Here is a 13,805-nt window from a genome sequence, read left to right as displayed (position 1 = left end):
TGCCAAGTACTAAGCTAAACTCCCCTCCACTTAACCCATTCCAACTAATGTTATTTTAGCTCATTCAACTTACATAAACTATCCTTAATTTTATCGGTTGAATTTCAACCGCTGGGCGAACACTAGTATTATTAAATGTGCGATATAATTGCTCAGCCATACGGCTTAGTTGAAGCGATCTGTAGCAGCCACAGATTGAGCTATATATCAAATTAAAGTGCAAGCTGCAGTTGCAGTTGACCGTGTTTGTCACAAATTTAAAACGTGGAAGAAAAGTCGATAGTGAGCAATATAGTCTATTGAAAAACATTAAACAATTTTCCGTGGAATTGAGATTCGGAAAAGGTATTACGTATTATTCATAGTTTTGAAATATATTTCACGAAAGAAAAAAATAAAAATTTCTGAGATCACATTCTTTTTTAAACACCCAGGGTCTCACTGACCATTATAAGTGACCCTAAATGACGGCAAACCTCAAAGCTTTACACATTTTTTGATGTGATTTTTAAAATGAAAATCTTGAGCTAAATACTGAAGTATATTCATGAGTATCACGTTTTATTATATACTTAAATCTAAATTTTTAATATAAGTAAGTATTTCTTTACTGCATTCACCCACATTTCGGGGCTTACTACTAGTTTTAATAAATTGTCAGTATAATTTCTTATTGAAAATTTGTTTTAGAGAATCAATGTATAATAATTGCAGAAACGATTAACCAGTTTTCTGAGCAACCGAGACGTCTGGTTTTTAAATAATTTTTGTAAAACAAATCGGCAAGTACATATCGTCCCCCGCGTGCCAGAAACATGAATGTGTTAAGATGAAAATTTTGGGAAATCAAGTTTGAAAGTTTTTTTTACGAGACTTAACTCTGCATCTATATATAATTGCTCAGTCATACGACTTAGTTAGGGCGATCTGGAGTAGCCACAGAATTGAGTTTTATATCAAATTAAAGTGCAAGCTCCATAGATTATCCAAAAATTATCAGGTTTCAAATCGGTGAAGTAGGTGATAAAATATAAGCGTTTAAACATTTCACACAGTTCACATTACAGTTTTAAACATTTTATACAGTTGTAATTTCGATAAAGTAGAGAATTTCGTTTACTTGGGAACCAGCATTAACACCGATAATAATGTCAGCATGGAAATCCAACGCAGAATCACTCTTGCCAACAAGTGCTGCTTTGGACTGAGTAGGCAATTCAGGACTAAAGTCCTCTCTCGACGCACGAAAACCACACTCTATAAGTCACTCATCATGCCCGTGCTGGTATATGGCGCAGAAGCATGGACAATGACAACATCCGATGAGGCGGCTCTTGGAGTGTTCGAGAGAAGGATTTTGCGGAAGATTTACGGGCAATTACGCGTTGGCGACGGTGAGTACCGCAGACGATGGAACGATGAGCTGAATGAGCTTTACAACGACATGGACATAGTGCAGCGAATTAAAATACAGAGGCTCCGCCGGCTTGGTCATGCCGTTCGAATGGACGCCGACGCTCCTGCTCTGAAAGTATTCAACTCGGAACTAGCTGGTTGTAGCAGAGGAAGAGGGAGGCCCCCACTGAGATGGAAAGACCAGATGGAGAAGGACTTGGCTACACTTGGCATTTCCAATTGGCGCCAGTTGGCACAGAAAGAAACGACTGGCGTGCTTTGTTGAACTCGGCCAAAATCGCTTAGGTGGTTACAGCGCCAAATAAGAAGAAGAAGGTTAAAGCTTAGACGATATTTTTATATATAAAAATAACAAAAAAAAAATTAGCTGGAAAAATATTACGAATATTAAAAAAAACAGCACGTGGTCATTTATTTGAGTCACTGTATATAATACGCGAAGATTTTTTGTCCAGGATAAAAGATCTGCACCGTTCGCTCGATTTTCAAAAATGCGGTGTCAAATGAAAGCGCTTGGCCTGTAGATGTGCAAACTGGTTTTATTTTTTCGAAAAGAAAGTTGAACAATTAAGTTAAAATTATCTAATAATTAATACCCTCAGATCCGTACCTTTCGTTCGATTATCGAAAGTGAGGTGTCAAATTGTAAATGTACAATAAGGCTTAACTTTTCCGAAATTAAGTTCAAAGTATTTAAAAAGTTAACCAATTATTACAAAATGGGTATCATAACTTAACTCCACACAGGTGTAAGTAAACCCCGTCCATTAGTACCCACTATATAGTTTTTTGAATAAAGTTCCTCTAGACTAGAAAAATGCTACACTGTGCGAAGTGTCTTAAATTTGCTGAGCACAAACAGAAGTTTTGCTCATAAGTACAAGAAAAGTTAGAGGAAGTATTAAGGTTAAGGTGGGGGCAATGTTGGGCGTTAATCAATTAATTTTTTAATGATCTTGTTAATTGATAAAAACAGTAATTGCAATTAAACTTTTAATTGCGTAACGTAATAAAATTTTACAAAAAATCCGCTGACGAATGACGGAAGAAAAGAATAAGAGCATCTCAATGTGGCAGCAGCGTTGGGAAACCTCATCTAAGCGCGGTGGACACACAGACTAATACGTTATGTCCTCAGCCGGACAACTAGGAGACCTCAAATTCCACCTAACGCTTTAGGGATTACCTACATACATAGTTTGTCTTCAAACACGTTATCTTCGCAACTACAGTGGTTAATCACTGTTTCCATAGATTCAAATTTTACTATCAACTATCTCTCTCATACACAGTATTTCGAAAATTATACAACTTAATTAATAATAGGTGTGGAAACTAAATTTTTCCTAAAGCTGCATTTCCACTAGGCAAAATGACAAAGTCGGGCACTAAAAAATAATCGTGTCATTATGTTAAAAAATAGGCATTAAGTTCATTTCCAGATGTAACTTTGTTAAATGGCATACATTTTTTGTTCATTTCAATGCCTAGTGGAAATTCGGCATAAATTATATTAATTTTTCCAAAATTAATATATCTTATTCGACTTACCGTTTTGACCACTTGATTCAATATAGCTGCTTTGTCCGGTTTCGTTGAGGCCATGTCACCACGTTTATTGAGTTGCAGAAACTCGGACAATTGCTCAATATAATTATTTTCCAGTTCACGGCGCCGCTTCTCATTGTTGCATTTATTAATCTGCGATTGTGGCTAGAGAGATTTTAAAAACGTAAACGATTAGTAAAATTTCTACATCCGTGAGAAATAAAAACTTTCCAAACTAAAATAAATCAGATGAAAACATTTTTTTTGATTGGCGGTAACTTTACTTGCAAAACTGCATTTGAGCAAAACATTTTTTCAATTGGAATTTAATATGAATACTGACTGATGTAACCGGCAGTAAGTAATACTGCTTTCGTTTTCCGAGACCTTTGACTTGTCTGCTCTGACAAATGTCAAACATTGTTATGCACTGCACTGTTCCACACTTTGAGTGCACTCATCGAACAAGCCTAATTTAATAGGGCAATTCATCTAAACGCGTAAACGCATTTTGGTACACTGGTACTAAGTTGCAGATTTGGTACATTTTTTAAATTGGGTATAATAAGATAATTATTTCTTACATCATATGTATGTATGTACTTAAAGGTCAAACCTTTGTAAGATGGCCAACATCAACCAGGGAAATCTACTAAATATTACTGCAAAACGCATTGTAATATAAACAGATAGCCCTTTGCGAGTTCCTTGACATTTTAGCTGCGTTTGGTACTACATCATACGAAGCTAAATTCCAGGTCATGATAAGAAAATATTCCTAATATATTAATTGCATGCATCATAAGCATGCTGAATCCAGAAATATAAAAGCGGAACTAGAAGGCAACAGTTTTAAGCTTTGGCTAAGCAGATAAGCTACTCATCTTCGTCTTTACATTGAAGGCAGCCTTAAAACTGGCTGAGAAATAGTGCTCTGAAAAGGATGATTACTACAGCCACTAAAGTCCGCCATCACTAGGGGAGACGCTCAAAAAAATTCTTAACTGGAAGTCACATCCATAGCTGCTACTAATAAAGCTATCAGAGATACAGTGATGACACCGATTAAATAAATATTATGTATTCAAAACTGTCGTGGAGGCCAAAAGTCAAGCACCGATTGGTCTGTGCAGCCTTTTCAGGAGCGAGGCGCACCTGCCCAACAAAAGTGCTCAGAATCATCACAGGTATACCACCTCTAGCCCATACTAATTGACAATGAGGCTTGCTGGAGCAATTTGCATCTCAGCAGCTTAATGGGCATAAGTAGCGGATACCTTCAAGGACTTGATGGTTTTAAAACCATTCTATGATAATTCTATCATAAAGCTCAGACAAAACGCTACCGAAATTATCCTTAAACGAGCCTCAACAAACACTTGCAGAGAGTAAATCGCAACGATTCATACACCATTAAAAGCCTTGGACTGTTTTGAAACTATGTACTTCTAGGCGTATGCACAACTGCAAATCTCTATCGAAGAAATAAAGCAAGTATAACAGGGTCACCCTTTGGTGCCTTCTACTTGTGTAATGGTTTAATCCAAGGTGTTGAGCTACCCGTGCCGATGAATGGTAGCAAAATCGAACGTACGACGAATTACAGCATAGGGTGATAATCTGAAGGATATAACTGCAATTTTTGTAAACGTAGATATTTGACTTTTTCGAATTTTGATGTTTTATATCGCTAGCTTAGAGTGCAAAGTGGCTAAGTCCCTATTTAAAAATTGTACAGGAGAGTACAGAGAGAGAGGAGTATTTCGCAAAACTTTGAATACAATATTCTGCCTGTTTAAAGCAAACAAAACTTCATAACAATCAGAGGGATTCATCTCTATTAAAAGATTTCGAAATATTTTGGCCTTATCGAATTTTCGGAGTTTTTTTGGACTTAGCAAATGTTCTTTTCATTAAATATAAACGAGAAAATATAAAACAAGGACTTTTACCCTTTTCGAAACGATGCATTTTTAACCGACTTCCAAAAAAGGAGGAGGTTATCAGTTCGTCGGAATATTTTATTTTATTTATTTATTTTTTTTATGTATGTTACCGCATAACTTTGCACCACGTCAACCGATTTGAATAATTCTTTTTGCAACGGAAAGGTAGTGTCTCAGAGGTGGTCCCATATTAATTTGGTTTAGATCCGATCATTGGATCATGAAATATATAGATATAGATATATTTTTTTTAAGTCGGTTTTTTTTTGCTAAAAATTACTTGTTAATTTATCTAGCCTCCTGTATCAAAATATGAGTTTTCATAAAAAGAGGAGCTATCAACTTTTCACTATAAGCTAGCGATATGCTTTCTGACTGCCTACTATGTGACTTTACGATAGCGCTAACCAAGGCATATTGAACAGGTAGTATCATTAGATCAGCTGATTTAAACGTGCCAAATATTGTTTATTATTTTTTCACAAAAATTCTAAGTTCCTAAAATGTATTTTCGTGCGAAAGCTTTTTTCATAAAAAAGAAGCGATTGCAAACCATCTTTTGTAACGTTCGCTTAACTCTAGAGATGAATAATGATACCATGCAGGTAGCGATACTTCTACCTAGAAGTAGGATCGAAAAAAAATACCGATACCTGAAAAATATCGGATCTAAAGTATCGATACCTACTCATATCGATACTTTTGGTTATGATTATGAAATAAATAGGTTAATTTTGTTTTTTATGTCATAAGTTAACTATTATCTGGGAATCCTAAACTCTAAACTATATGTTTAATAATGAATGGTATTTAGCACAGAAAATTTGTTGGAAAAGATTATAGGAAAGTTAATATCGTTTAAGAAAAAAATTTGCTTATAACTACAATATTTCTGATAGAAAGTTTGTATGCCTTTTCCAAAGATTTCAGGGGGGTGGAAATGTACTAATATTATGAGCTAAAGATTTAAATACGATAGTTTCAAAAATGTCTCCTTACTACAAAATGATATGGATGAAATTTTACTAAAAACGCATTTAAAATATGAAAGATTTTCTAGTATCTAGACACCGCCAACTAGAATAATTTTTCTTTTGACATCTTCTTTTCTCCAGATTAGATGCAAAGATGTCGTTTAAATTTGCAGGCATATTTCAGTTTTTTTCTAAGAATTTTTTTAATCAGCTCTTTGTATTTTACTCTTTTGTATGCTTATTTTCTGCAATAAGAGAGTTAGAATTCAATCTGCTTTGGTGGAGCAATTGGAGCGTGTATTTTTTCCTTCATATTCATATTACTTGCTATCGATCGAAAAGTATTGAGTATATATTTGAATTTACTCGTAGCGTTTCATCCCTACTTAACTTAGGGGACAATCGCTGATTTATGGGCCTTGAAAACGATGGATCGATGCTCCTGAAAGCATAAAATATTACCGAGAAAGAAAGTTTCAAAAATGTTTATGTTTTCTATTTGATTTTTTTATTTAACATGGCGCAACATAATTAAAAAAAAAACAGAATACTTTTTTGATATTTTTGGAGACAAGAAGCAACACCAAAATACGCGTAAATGATGTTTTTGTTGTAATGCTACTACCAGTTTAATATGCCTTGGCGCTAACAAATTTTTACTTCCAGAAAAGTCAACTAAACATATTTCTCTCAACAAATGATTTGGTAATTGTGTATATCCAAAAACTGTAACTGTAAACTATACAATTATATTGTTGGCAAACGTTAGACGGCCTCTCAATGGTTTTACCTTGTTATGTTTTTATCATGGTGCATACAAAACACTCAGCGTTTGGAATTTTGTAAGTTATGAATATACATTTTGTTTTAAATTTTCTACTTTCAAATGGAAGAATGCGAATGAACGAATGGAAAACATTCAAATCATGATAAAAACATTACAAGGTAAATTCATTCTCTCAATTCGTCGGCCATGATTTTGTTCTGGCATTTGCCAGCATTTTAAAATCATAAAAAATTGAGAATAAAAAAATGAAATTGTTCGCAATTGTTGTTGCTTGAGATTAAAAATGGGAATGTGTGTGTGATTTTGAGTTGCAATGTAGACACAAATATCAGAACAGCTATTCACTCAAATTCAAAAAAATTTTAAGCCAAAATCATTCATTCGTTTTGTATATGAATTAGGGCTGTGCGATTATTCGATTACTCGAGCAAAGAGTTTGCTCGTTAAAAGAGTTTGCTTTGGAAAATGTTTATTTTCTTTTTTACATTCTGTATATGAAAAACATTTTTCGTTTCAATTTTTGAAAACAGAAACGATGTTTTCAGAGTATCAAGGAACTTCAACTACTTTATATGTAAAGAGTTGAAATGTTGATTACTCATTTTACTCGAAATGTTGATTAATCATAAAGCAAATTACTCAAATATTTTTGTTTTTGGTTAATCAAACATCTTGATTACCCGAGTAACTGAACTTTTGAGTAATCATAACTTCCAATTAATCGAACAATAGAGTTATTTACTTTATGATTAATTAAAATTTTGAGTAATCAATTAATCGCACAGCTCTAATATGAATAATTCATAAGCCGCTTTGAATGCATTCATGCAGCCCTCTAATACATACATATAAGCATGATAACTCACCAAATTGGCTTTCGGATCAGTTTTCCGTCTAACTTTTCGAGTCGGCGTAGTTGAATTATTTGAGATCGGCGATGCTACAGCATTCATATTGATGGAGTTTTGCAACACGGTGGCTAAACTTGCAGTTGGGGCAGTTTTTTGTCGCAAATTTGTATTATAATTACTGCTATTTCTGTGGTGAGTCAATAACGTATTGTTGTTGTTTGGGTTAATATTGAGCTTGTTTTCGCTTTGCTGTAGTAATTGGTTCTGCGCCCGTAATTGTAGTTGTTGCTGCAACGATAACAGTTGGTTTCTACTGTCAGGGGTGTTGTTGTTGGCCTGAAGTGGTGCAGCTGTAGTTTGTACAACACCGATGCTACCGGAAACAGACGAGGATGTCACCGCTGACAGTAAAGCAGGAATGCCCTCTACTCTACCAGTACCGGTAGCACTGAGGATAGCACCACTCGGTATCGAGGGTGCTAGGCCCTCCAATGATGCCGTTACCACGCTGCCGCTGTCCGCTTTCGAAACAGAAACTGCAGCTGTTGCAGCGGCTGGCGATAATGAAGGCAGCTTGTAGATGAGGCTACTAGAGGTTGTTGTTGACTTGCCGTCAGCGATCGCCGATTTGTTGGCAGTGGTTGCAGTACTATTATTCTTGTTCTTGAAAAATACACAAGTTTTGTTAATGTTGCTGTCGATATTGACAGGGGCAGCCGTATTTGAGGAAGTTGTTGTACTTGTTGACAATGTTGATAACAAGGATAAGGTTCCTGTGTTGTTGGTAATAACGCTGATACTGTTATTATTGTTGTTGTTGGAGGTGTTTGATGCCCAAGGATCTGGTAGGTCACACGGGCCAAGCCTACAGAAGATAAAAGAAACATATTGCTATATGAAAAACATAAGAACTTATGCATACTAAAATTTTTAAGTTATTTGCTGATGATGCATTGATTGCAATAACTGAAAATTACAGAAATATGACAAAACAAAAGTGCAATACGATCTTAATGATTTACTATACATATATCCGTTTATTTTAAAAGCAGCATAAGCCATTGGCCACCTCTTAAATGCATGGTTACTTTTAATTAAATACAGCTGTCAATGGTTTTACGGTCATAAATTAATGAAAAAAGTTTTTACTTTTGGCCGTTGACCGTTGAACGAATAACAGACGAAGTCAAACAATATCAAATGACTTATACCACTTTCAAAATAAACGGCTCATACATACTTATGTATGTACATTAGGGTGGTCCAAAACAAGTAAAGTCCTCTAAATATATTTTGATTTCAAAATAAAGAAGGGGTATAATTTTTCGGTATAGAACAATCCTAGTGGCATAAAAATTCCCACTTTACTTTTTCACATGCATTTTCAGGACCACCCTATTGTACATACTAGGGTGTTCCATTATTCGCCTTTTTCCATAACCGGGTTTCGAGTTATTCGAAAAATTGCGATTTGAAAATAAAACAGTTTCCGATTTGAAAATAAAGAAAAAAACCGGATAAACTGGTTTTGTTTTACATAGTTTTTATATAGTAAAAATACTTATGCTGGTGTGAGGTCATGACCAAAAATTACAATAAAACTGTTTACAGAAAATATAGCTTTTATTTAGAAAAGAGAAAGGTCAAATGAGTACAAAGTCTTTTTTAGATCAAAAGTAAAACAAATAAAATTCAGTGAAAAATTTATGTTTGGCCTTACTTTAACTTGTTTCAAATAATTTATTGCACTTTTTCGGACTTTTTTCGGTTTATAGTAGAGCTCTTGCCAGCGTAGCCGAGTACTTATCGTATACCGAGTACTGCCACTCGGGAGGTCCATGATTCAATTTCTGGTCCCTGTAGCATAAAGTTTTTTTTTTCAAATAGTGGTCGCCTCTTGGCAGGAAATGGAGAACCTTCGAGTGTACTTCTGCTATAAAAAGCTTCTTCGGAGGCGGAGTAAAAGCCTAGATCTGTCCATTTGTTTCACAACATCAAGAAGCAGAACACGAATTTGAGGAGAAGCTCGGCCAAACACGTTGAAAACGTTATAGCGCCAAACATTCATTTAATGGAATCAAATATGATCATGTTATCCCTTCATCCTTATTAAATAAACTAGGATATAATTTTAAAACTATTTCGGGTCTTCCCTTAAGCTGGGCTTTAATGGAATCAAATATGATCATGTTATCCCTTCATCCTTATTAAATAAACTAGGATATAATTTTAAAACTATTTCGGGTCTTCCCTTAAGCTGGGCTTTAAGGTACCGTATAACTTGTACTAGCTTAGGAAAATATCAAAAAAAGATGAAACAATGAGTGCAATGTACAATTTTTGGACAGTAGATAAAAAATTGGCACAAAGTTCATATTTGTTGACCAATAACAATGAGAGTATAACTATGAGATGAAGTGTTAATATATTATTTTGTATGGTTGTGAAATATGCGAAAGCTCGAAGTTATAAATTAACTTCTGTCATTAGACGCTGCACATCATTTCGTTTTATCTTGCAATACCCCTTATTCCATTTTCAGGACAATTCGGAGGATTAGCATTGAAGCCAAATTATCGCCAATTTGCAAAAATATATAGTTGCCAAAGTTGGCGAAAATAAAGCCATAACGAATTGAGAAAAAGTAAAGCATAAATATGTAAAACAAATACTATTCTGGCGATGCTCACTCTTGTTGAATTTTAAGTCGTTACATTTCAAATACACACCAATGTACAAAGGACACAAAGCAGTAGCTTCGTTCCTCAACTTTTCTGGATAAAACCCAAGAATGATAGAATACAAGATTGCGCCCATAAGAGAGGAATTTTCAGAACAACATTTGTGTGACGTCACACTGGTGCAATTGCGAGAGAGAAATGCCAAAACGTGAGCAAGAAGAAAAAATGCTGCAAGGAAAACATAAACAAGCTGCACAAGTGGGACGTTATACAAACAACGATTCTGTCAAATTCATTGAGAGCGGAATAGCGGTACCGAGATGGGCGCCACTTTTGTTCTCTACATCGTGGATAAAACCTGTAAAACTATCAAAAGCAAAAATTGCTCTCAGAGAAAGAGAGAAAAACCAAAAAGTACGGGAATGCTTTTCGGGTAAAAAGTGGTAAAACTGTTAAATACACCGTGGGCGCCATTTTTAGTTTTCAAATTAACAAAAATACTTACAAAACTTGATATTACTTCGCCAGGATATATTTAATAAGGTGGTAAATGCAGATGTTCTTTTGTTTTTGCTTATTAAACTTTCAAATCGTTTGAACAGCTGATGGTTTGACACTTTACCAGATTTTACTCGGAAATTTTTTTCCATTAACATTAAAACTTCTTGTTCTAGAAAAAAAGAAAAAAAAAAAGCAACCTCAACCATCTTCTTTTTCTAACCGGCGGCGCACAGTGGGACGTCCCAATATAAGCTACAGCTAAAACCGCAGTTACCCACGGACGTAAAAACGTAGAACGTGTCAGCTGACACGATCTATCTTATGGCATCTGCGTGTTAACAAAAACTCACCACCGCATGCCCGTGAGATAGACGTTGCATCTCTCTCTTTCTATCAACAGCAAACTTGATATGTTTCTACGTACTTCTACGCTACGCTGCGTACATGTTCGTGGGTAACCGCGCTCTAAAAGTAGTAGATAACCGTAATAGAAATTCGCTGAAATTTCGTATATGCGCTACTGGGCACTTAGGAATAAAGAAATGTGGAAAATGGTAAAATTCAACGCGCTACCACGCCCACAGGCACATTTATTTTATTTCTAAAGAAGTTCCTATTTCTTCAATTTAAAAATGACAAAACGAAAACATTTACAATACCAGCAAACTAAATTATGTGCACGGTATATATTTACACGGAAATTTCAATTTTACCTACATTTTATACAATAAAAGCTGAGCTAAGGCAAGCAGGACTCTTGCTGAATGTTGAATGTGATTAATAGATTGGCGAGTCATTAATATCTACACCTTTATTTCTTTTATGTACATATCAGAGTCTTTCCCTTCAGCTCTACAATAAAAATTCAATAAATTTCACATGAGGTGGGTCTATAAAAGGAAGAATAGAAGCTGAACCTGCAGTTCTTCGCAGCTGGAACTATTTGAGATATGATACGCATATTTAATGCGTACTTGTCCTAGATCGTTTTTAAATATCCCTTTTTAAAGTAAGCACTCGAAAAATTTTATACTTACAAAATTATGGAGAATTTCAAGGTAAACTGTTTTACGTATAAATTTTAAAAATTTAAAGCAATGCATGACCTCAGATATATTCAAAAACTGCTCATCAATCAAATTGGCGTTTTATATATCCGCACAAGTGGAAAAATCAATTAAAATTACTTGCGACAAAATCAATTTTTTTTCTTACAAATTTATTTTTTCGCATTGTTTCCACTTTAAGCTGGTGTCATGATTGCAAATATGCATTTTTATCAAAAATTCTTTTTGGTTTGGGTTATCAGGATATTTTTCTATGCATCTGCGTAATTACTTTTTCAGAATTCGCTAATCCATTTTTAATACTTTTGGCCGCTGTAGTCCAATTGTGAGGAGTTGCTGTCTGATCTTTAGTTTTGTCATTATTTCTCTACTTATATTCTTCAATGCGCCCGAGACTTTTTTATCGTTTAACATATCGCAAACCTAGGTCTAAAGTGAGCTAACTCAAAAATCAGAGCGGGAAATATACATAACTGCTTATGGATCGTTCAGATTGATCGCCATTAATACAGAAACAAGTATAACAGTAGTTTTTAAGCAACGTTTTTCTTTATCTCTATATTTCAAGTGAAAACGATGGGCAATCGAAAAGTACATGTTCAACAGTTTCCAGCACCTTTTCACATGTATTACATGCCATCGAATCATCGTGACCATAATAGTGCAGGTATTATCGAAAGCAGCCGTGTAATCCGTATAGCCAAACTTCAATGCCCGGAATGAGACGGAAAGTCCAACGCCCAGCAGGGTGTTCAGATTGTTTAAACAAGGCGCAATTTCTGAAATAAAAATCGCCAAAAATCGCAATTTTTTTTATAAAATTCATGAAATTGATTTAACAAATTTTTATTTTAAAAATTAGATCTTTTTATAATATAGTTTCTAAAACCAAAAACGAATATAATACCTTCAGAGGGTTGTAATAAATAACACAAATCACTAATATAATAGTGATGTACAAACAATTTTCTTTAAAAATACGCATACTTTTTAAACATTTTTGTTTCAACGCATTTTGCAATAGGACTGCGCAATTATTGAATTTATTATAACTCATATTAATTGATTAAATACGCATACTTTTAAAAAAATTTTGTTTCTACGCATTTTGCAATAGGACTCCGCATTATTAAATTTATTATAACTCATATTAATTGATTAATCGCACAATCCGCTTTTAAGAGCTCGGCGCTAAAAATTAAATAAAAACCTATAACAAGGCGAGATCAGCTAATTCCACAATTTCTTCAAAATCACCTATAGTGCCTGAATGATTTAAATTTCTGTTGTAGTCATATATTTAGCTTTTCAACGTTGATACATACAGTTTGATATTGGAAACGTTTTGCAGCAAGAACTATTAGCCTTCATAAAACACTTTATTCGAACTATTGAATTAAAGCTCTACCCAGAATTACAGCGGACGACGGTAAAGCGGTCGGCGGTAAGTGAACAGCTGTTCAGTTACCGCAGTGATATCCGTCCGAGTAAACACAATTGCAGCTGAGGACGGCTTCCGTTAACTGTCATTTTAATCTGGAAATTTTCATTTGTTTGGTACGTGCGTGTGTGTATATTTGCTGGAAATAAAAATGGTTAAAAGCATTTACAAACTTGTGAAAATAGTAGAAATTATTAGAATCAACAATGTGCCGGCCCCCGCCGGGCGGTAAAAATGCTGCTGCCGCAATTATGTGCCATTCCATATGTCTTCGTGAGTTTTGATTTTGACAGCGGTTAACCGTCGACCGCTTTACCGTCGTCCGCTGCAATTCTGGGTAGAGCTTAAGGCTTTCCAACCTCATCCTATTTCGAATATTAGTTTTTGTTGAATTCATTACGGAAAAAACGCGCTCAACAAAGCAAGTGAGTGCGGCAAGGAAAATAATATGAATTTACTTATATTTCCAAACATTTTATTGCCTCTCGCGGTTTTCACTTCGTAAGCAATTATCCAAAATTCTTCAGAGTCGGATGGAATGGTTCTGATAAAAGTTATTCCCAGTGCATGGACTTTACAACTTTATTGGTAGA

At 34.8% G+C, this 13,805-nt stretch overlaps 1 protein-coding gene across 7 annotated transcripts in view; it reads right to left on the bottom strand.

Annotated features, from left to right (window-relative positions):
- tai (basic helix-loop-helix family member taiman) overlaps positions 1-13,805 on the bottom strand; it is a 99,268-nt gene that overhangs the window by 27,329 nt on the left and 58,134 nt on the right. For all 7 annotated transcript variants that reach the window (XM_017614369.1, XM_017614370.1, XM_017614371.1 and 4 more), the window contains 2 exons: positions 7,538-8,387; positions 2,968-3,129 (listed from right to left, as the gene is read on the bottom strand). In XM_017614369.1, the coding sequence (XP_017469858.1) occupies positions 2,968-3,129; positions 7,538-8,387 (1,012 nt within the window). The remainder of the gene's footprint in view (positions 1-2,967; positions 3,130-7,537; positions 8,388-13,805) is intronic.

This window comes from Rhagoletis zephyria, unplaced genomic scaffold (genome assembly GCF_001687245.7).
Source record: "Rhagoletis zephyria isolate East Lansing unplaced genomic scaffold, Rhagoletis_zephyria_1.1 Rzeph_scaffold_00814, whole genome shotgun sequence".
In the NCBI taxonomy this organism is placed as follows: domain Eukaryota; kingdom Metazoa; phylum Arthropoda; class Insecta; order Diptera; family Tephritidae; genus Rhagoletis; species Rhagoletis zephyria.
This window is presented reverse-complemented; position numbering and strand designations above follow the sequence as displayed.